At 33.0% G+C, this 7,673-nt stretch overlaps 1 protein-coding gene across 1 annotated transcript in view; it reads right to left on the reverse strand.

The window, feature by feature from the left end:
• The window catches only part of LOC102885755 (protocadherin-15), a gene marked incomplete at its 3' end in the record, with an annotated part of 563,452 nt that overhangs the window by 321,947 nt on the left and 233,832 nt on the right, over positions 1 to 7,673 (reverse strand). The window contains exon 6 of the mRNA XM_015591761.1: positions 6,200 to 6,319. Coding sequence (XP_015447247.1) covers positions 6,200 to 6,319 — 120 coding nt within the window. The remainder of the gene's footprint in view (positions 1 to 6,199; positions 6,320 to 7,673) is intronic.

Consider the following 7,673-nt stretch of genomic DNA (forward strand, 5'->3'; position numbering starts at 1 on the left):
TTAGCCAGAGAATGTAATTTCTTCTAGGCAACAAAACAAAATAAAACAAAAACAAACAAACAAACAAATAAATAAAACTCTCCTAGCATGTCTCTAAAGACAGGAAGAATCAGAACTGTTTGGAAATAGCACAAGTGCTTTGGCCTTAAATTTGGTCAATTGATTCAGTAGTTCTTTATTCTCAAACTCGTTCATTCTTTATTTTAGATAAAATGCAATAAAAAGAAAATCAAAGAAAGGAAATGTTCAATTTTAACTATTCTGATTTTGTTCCTAGATAAAAGTGCTTTGTTTTGGTAAAAAGTATGCAACATTTGGCTATAATTGAAATTTTATGACTTAGGATAGTAAAAATGATGACTTTTCCTCATTCCACATCTAGTATAATTGTCCATCCACATCATAAAGAAAATATAAGTAGGGTAAAAAGGATCTGAATATAAATGATTGTCTATCTTCTTTTAAGACCTGAATAGAATGTTCATGACACAAAAACACTTTTTCAAAGTAGACCTGTTTATATGACATTCAAAAATGATAATCATGCTGAACTTTATAGTAGCTATGTCAGATAGATTCTTACAGGAAACCTCTCTATCCCCATTTCCTGATAAGCAATTTTACCTTTTTGTAATCCCTTCCCTTGACTGTGGGCAGGACCTCAGATTTTCTTCTAACCAATAGAATATAGCATATTGTTAATCTTATGACAATTGTATCATGTTACATAAGAATCCCTCTTGTGGACATGGTTCTGTAGTGTAGCAGTTAGCACATCTGTTTTACATGCAGAAGGTCCTGGGTTTGCTCCCCAGTGGAGCCACAGTCCATGGTCTACGGCTATGCCACTCTGAATAAGCCCAATATCTGATCTCAGAAGCTAAGCAGTGTCAGGCTTGGTTAGTACTTGGATGGGAGACCATCTAGGAAGACCAGGTGCTGTAGGCATGAATACTAATAAATAATAATAATAATAATAAAAGAAAATAGAAAAAGAATCTTTCTTGCAAACAGACTAGCTCTGAATCCTCTCCCTGCAAGTTTGATGAAGTAAGCAGCCAAGGAACTAAGGGTGATCTGTAAGAGTTGAGAAGAATCTCCAAACAACAGATAGCAAGAAGTCAAGGCCCTCTGCCCTACAACTATAAAGAAATGATTCTAACAACAATCTGAGTTACCATCAAGGGAATTCTTCTTTAGTCAAATCTCCATATGAGAACTAATCTGGTCAACACCTACATTGGAACCTAGTGAGAGCCTAACTAAGCAGAGCTAAGCTGTTCCAGACTCTTAAGGCACAAAACCTATGAAAACGATGTGTGTTGTTTTAAGCTGCAAAGTTTGTGATAGTTTGTTATATAGCAATAGAGAACTAAAATGCTATTCTCTAAGATTTAACTAAAGGACTGGTGGTGTAATAATGGTAATTAATTAATAACTCCTATATTTTCTGAGTTTTCAAATTAATAATTTTAAGTGATATTATATTTTTTACTTCTCTGCTATTTCGGGACAGTTTTGAGGCTACCATCACTTATGTTCTTGTATTGGAAAAAATTATCTTCTTCTATTAACATAGTGAGATGAATATACAACACTGGTTCCTCTCCTTTTTCAATACGTTTTCTAATTTTCCCTTTCTTATAGAAAACAGCCTGAAGCAGATTTGAAATGTCTGTGCTCCCAGTTACAAAGTAGTGCTGGTGACAAACTAGCTGACAGCTTATCACTGCAGATCCATAGTCATTAATGGAATGAATGTATATATTTTTTTGTTGTTAAAACTTTGAAATGTTTCTATCATTGTTACTATTGCCTAATATTTTGGAAAGCCAGGATGGTTGAGAAGAAAAATGAGTAAGTTTTTTAAAAATATATCAATGAAAGGAACATATTGGAAATTAATTGTTTTGCTTCTATATGGCTGATGAACTTCAATTTGAACTCAGTCTTTTCATTAATAACACCTATAAACTCCAGACAAAATATAAAAAACAAACAAACAAAAAACACTTGACATCCCCGGTGAGATAACCAAAGCAGGTATATTCTGATAGATACTTGAAAGAGACAATGTGGGTGAGTTTCTTGTTTTTCGGTAGTTAGCCAGAGGGAAGGCTCAATTTAGCACTTGAAGAGGGCAGTTAAACTCTGATAGAAAGCCTATAAAGTTTTTTTGGCCTGAAGTATCAGGGAATAAATTTTGGGACAACAGAAGCTGATGAAAAAGATAGATTCCAAAACAATTTGATATATTATATACCAGGAAATGTGATCCCTTTGAAGAGGAGAGAAAACCAAGGAAGACCAATGTTAGAAAAAACGAGAAAATATTTTAAAGCAGCTATTCATAAATAGGCCTGTATTAATGTTAAGTAGCTAGTCAGACATTAATGACAAGGGGAACAAAGGAATAGGGGCCCAGCCTAGAGATCATCCAAAGAACACTCTAATGGTAGTAGAATTTGGGATAAGCACATGTACACTGGGTAAAGAGTTATATAGCAGCCAAGCATCAATCAAAACGACCTCACTTGCCAAATACCTAGGAATGTCTTTGGAACCACACATCATGACCCAAATATAATGCAGACATTCCCACTTCTGGGGGCTTTTGTGTTCTTCGTTATTGTTGATTATTGTTACAGCTCTTCGCTAAAACCACATGTCCTTTTGAGGAGTGCTTTGTCTTTTGAAAATATACTTTAATAAATATTTTCTAAATCTCACTGACCTGTGATTCTTCAGTGTCAATGAAGAAGAACACAGGAAAAATGCTAACTACACTTCTGTACTGATATCTCCGCCCCCTATGCCATTGGGGTGACACTGGAGTTCAAACTGGCCCCATCGGTAACACTAAGAGATGTAAAAATAATATTCCCACTATAAGTGAAAAGATGGGAAATCTCGGCAAAAAAAATACAAACTATAAAAATGTGGAAAAATTAGATCTGAAATTAAAAAGGAAAAAAAAAGAGACCATCGGATAGATTTAACAACAGACCAGAGATGACATAAGACAGGGTAACCTTGAATACAGATCAATAGAAAATATACAGTTGCAGACAAGTGATTGAAATATATTGAAAATATCTGAACAGAGCCTGTACTTGTAGAACAATATTTAAATGCTTAACATATCTATAATTGGAGACTCAGAGAATGAAGAGTCTTTAACTGGTGAAAGGCAAATTCAGACTAAAGAAATTCACCAAAAAAGATAATTACAAAGAAAACTACACCTTGAAATGCCATAGTTAAGTTGTCAAACGCTCAAGATTAAAAGAAAATCTTGAAAACAGCCAGAGAAAAATGACACATTACATACTGGAAACCATGATTCAAATTTCCATTGACTTCTCTTATCAGAAACACTGGAGGCCAATGTTTAAAGTGATATGAAGAATTAATTGAAAGTACTTTGTATTACTGTAAGACAGAGGTGACTTTTGCAAATTTCTACAAAAATAAAGCAGATTCTGTAAATGAATAAAGCAACTGGGAGTATAAGTAGATATACATATATTGTCTGAGTAGTAGTAATTCATTCTTCACGGGAAAGCTGCATTTCATCTCCAGCTAATTGTCGTCTTATTGGAAATCAGTACCAATTTTCTCTTAAACTATTCCTTTAAGAGAAAAGAGAAACCAAGATTTGAATGTGAAATTTCATAATTTTTAGATATTGGCTAAAAAAATAGTTAAAATAATTTGTGGCCAAACAAAAATATCTGTGAGTTGAATGAAATCCAGGTCACTAATTTGTGATTTCTGTTAATGAATAATGTAGCATAAAATGCAAAAAACAAACAGATTTTTAAGTAGAACAGACTAATCTCTTTTGACCATTTACCATACAGTATGAGGTTAATTTGAAAGAAATTATAATTGTGGTTGCAAAAATCACACGGCCACCTTTTCAAGTTAAATATCTTTGTAGTACATATAATTTTTTTAAATTAAGAAATTAATAGGAGAATCTTATGTTTCTATGAATATAAGCAGGATCAGTAAAGCTTGAACAGTAGCAGAATATAAAAACCATCAGATATTTCTCTCTCATTGGTCATACAAGAGAAAAAAACTAGTATTGAGGTTTACACTAAGTTTCTATGATGGCTAAAGATGGATTCTCTCTGTAAGGATGTGGCTTGGTTAATGCTTTCTCCTCTAATATACTTAAGTGCTGTCTAGATGTCTTATCATTTTGCCTCATTGAATTAGAATCATGCCCAGAGAATGTCTTTATTTCAAATAGTGCTAGCTTGCTAAAGTATGTAGGGTTTTTTTGTTTTTGTTTTTTGTTTTGTTTTGTTTTTAATCATTGGAAACTGCATGTAGCTGATTGGCTTATCAAATCTGTAGGTAGTATAATGTATATATTGTATTTAATGCAAGCCCAGAAGTCTCTGACAGGAGAAAGCATTCAGAAGGAATTACTGTACCGCTAACAAGGAACTTCAGTCTCCCAAAACTTCAAAAAGATACCTTCCAATTAATACATTTTGTCTCACATTATATCTAAACATTAATTAGTTATGCTTTGTTTTTGATTTTTGTTTTTGTTTTAATGCAATGTAACAAGTATTTCCCTAAATATATCACCTGGACGTTCTATACTTGCTGGAAAGTTTCATTTTTACAGTTTGAGAAGTAAAGGGTAGGAAATGACCTTCATAAAATTTAAGCTAGGAACATGGCACAACGTACAATTAATTCTTCTAAAAATCTAAATAGTAAAGAAAATAAACAATTTAGAAATAGAATGTGCAGTCAGTTGCCTGTTTCTACTTTTAAGGAAAAAAAGTTTTTCTTGACCTTTTCTCTTCTGTTGCTTCTTTGATCTTTTCTGCTCCATTTCCTGTGTAATCCTTTATACTTATTATCCTTCTCTGACACATTCTTATTATTTCCCCATCTCTTTGTTCACTGCCTTTGCCATACTTTTTAGGGGAAAAAAACAAAAACAAAAACAATGCCCCCAACACTAATCTTCCCTTGAACCTGCTATGCCTTGAGGCTTTTTTCCCATTTTCCTTCTCCAAATTTTTTGAAAATTTTAACACAAGTGCCATGACTATTTTATGAGACGATAATAGAGGAAGAGTAGAGCCCATGCTACTCTGAAATGAGTCCTGACTCTACAGCTTAGAAGTGGCTTTGTAACACCAGGCAAATCACTTTACCTATCAGCTTGTTTTCTCTCTTATGCAGTAGAAATACTACTACTAACTGATTTGTGAGAATAAAATGAGAAAATGCAGTCACAATTCACTCAATTCTCACAATAAACTTGTGAGGTAGATCTTATTGTGGGTTGTTAGTCTCTGCAGGTATAATAGTTTTTGTTTGCTTAAAGCTTATATAAGAAATATATAATTTTAAAATGAAGACATAATGTCATCTTCACTACTTTTATATTCCTAACATTAAATATAAAGAGAAGCATTAATTTAGAAAACTCATTTAAGAAGTGATTTTAAAACTATGCTTTGGGGTGCCCATGACGTTCTGAGAAGCTCTTGGGAAAAAGAGAAAGGAAAGACAGCTGGCAGGAATTCCAGCTCTAGCTTCAAGAAAACAATTCTGATTTTATCTGTATTAAATATACTGTATCATCAGAAGAGATAATTTAACAGTCTTAAAAAACCTAAAGCTAGAGATTTTGTCCTCTTCTCTACCTTAGCTTTTACTGGTGAAGAAGTGGCAGTGCTGGTATTAATTTGCAAGTTCCATAAAGCATATGGTTATATTGGTTATATCATGTGCAAGGATTTACTTAGAATGCTTACAAGTCCACAAACATAAGAGAAATTTAGTAAAAATGACATTTTATACCTAAAATACATTTTAAAAATTTACCTACAAATCCCATCCAAAATTAGTTTTTAAAAGTACAGCACACAAACTGGACTTTGGGTGGTAAACACACAATAGAGATGTTGAATGATAATGTACACCTGAAAATTATATAATTGTATTAACCAATGTTACCTCAATAAACTTAATTAATTTTTTTTAAAGTACAGCATGAATATTTTTTAAAGTGCAATTTTGAGATAATTTTCAATTATACTATAATTACTAATGTGGTTCCAGGAGCTAAGTAATAGAATAATACAATAAATATCAGCTGAAGTAAATATTAATTATATTCCTCATAGCGAAGTCATATTGTAAGTAGGTATTTACATACCGGATCATCTGGATTATATTGAATAACATATTCTATCTGTCCATTTGGGCCATCATCTATGTCTGTAGCTCCATTGTCTCCTGAAAATCCTGTAAATATTGTGGTGCCAACTGGAGTGAGCTGAAAGGAAAATAAAAGAAAAACTGTCATTTCTCATTTCATCAGTGGCACACCAGAATTGTTGCAGCACAAAAAATGGCTCTTTATTACACAAAGGAAGAGAGTAGGCAGCTGCCGAGAACCACAGACCAGAAGTGATTAAAAAAAAAAAAAAAAATTGTCAACCTTACACAGTTCTATAAAATCTGAAATTTCCAACATCATGGTCCTTGTTTTGGGTTAAATAAATAGGAGGCCCTAATTCGGAATGAAGCACATTTGGATCAATTTATGACCATTAGCATTACAGCCCCTATGGAGAAAATGCATCTGTTGTTCCTCCTTAAAAAAACCTTGATGCATTAAGTTAGCTACAAGCTGGAATTTAAATTGAATGAGGAAGTGAGCTCTTTTATTTTAAAATCAAAAAGCATTTCAGAGATAACAGTGAAATTCAGGTTAGTAATTATATGTGGCAAGTTTGAGGAAGAGTTGAAGAAAATGGATGACCTGTCTGTCTGAGGAGAGAGAAAGCTGGGAGTTTCTTCAGTGCCTATACTATCAGTTGAGTAGAAAGACATCATGTGATGGGGTGTGGGGGGGTCATATATTTTCATTTGGATTAAAATAAAGACAACAAAACTTAATGTGGCATATAAGACCATGATCTGGTGTTCAGCTTTATTTATTATTGATCTCCACCAGAAAATCACTTCAATATTTTCTTACTTGTAGATCTTTGAAACTATTTGTATTCCTACATCCAGAGTCCCTCATCCTCATCCTTTAGCTAAAATCCTACTCATTATTTATATCTCAATTTAATTAGGTATCATCTTATCCTAAACCATTCATGAAACAGCATTTTCCTCCCCAACATCAGAATATGGTACTATTTTAGTTGTGCTTACATTTTACATCCTTAATTGCATTATTAAAATAAATAATTTTTTTTTTTGTCAATAAACTTAAGCTCTGTCTCCTTAGTGCAGAGACTTTTAAATTTCGTTCTGAAATATATTTTATTAGTTTTTAAATGAGATCCCTTCATGGAGAAATAGTTTCAGAAAGATAAAGAAGAATTGTCTCAATTACTTCTATTTTCAGCAGCTAAAACCCTAATGTCTCCAGGGATCCATCAAATGATGTAAATAAGTGAAACAAGCCTGATGGCAATGGTAGCAACTGGGGAGCACGCACCCTCTCTAAAGTGTTAGCTGCTACTCAGCCCCAGCAAATTCTTGCCATAATGGAATATGGAGGCAATGTTACTGGTCATTAAAATTCTAATTTTACAAGAAATCTCTTGGTTCTAAGGTAGGCAACAGATTTTACAGAATTGAACTATGAATTTAATGGGCCAAACAAAATACAT

This window comes from Pteropus alecto, unplaced genomic scaffold, assembly GCF_000325575.1.
Source record: "Pteropus alecto unplaced genomic scaffold, ASM32557v1 scaffold306, whole genome shotgun sequence".
Classification (NCBI taxonomy): Eukaryota; Metazoa; Chordata; class Mammalia; order Chiroptera; family Pteropodidae; genus Pteropus; species Pteropus alecto.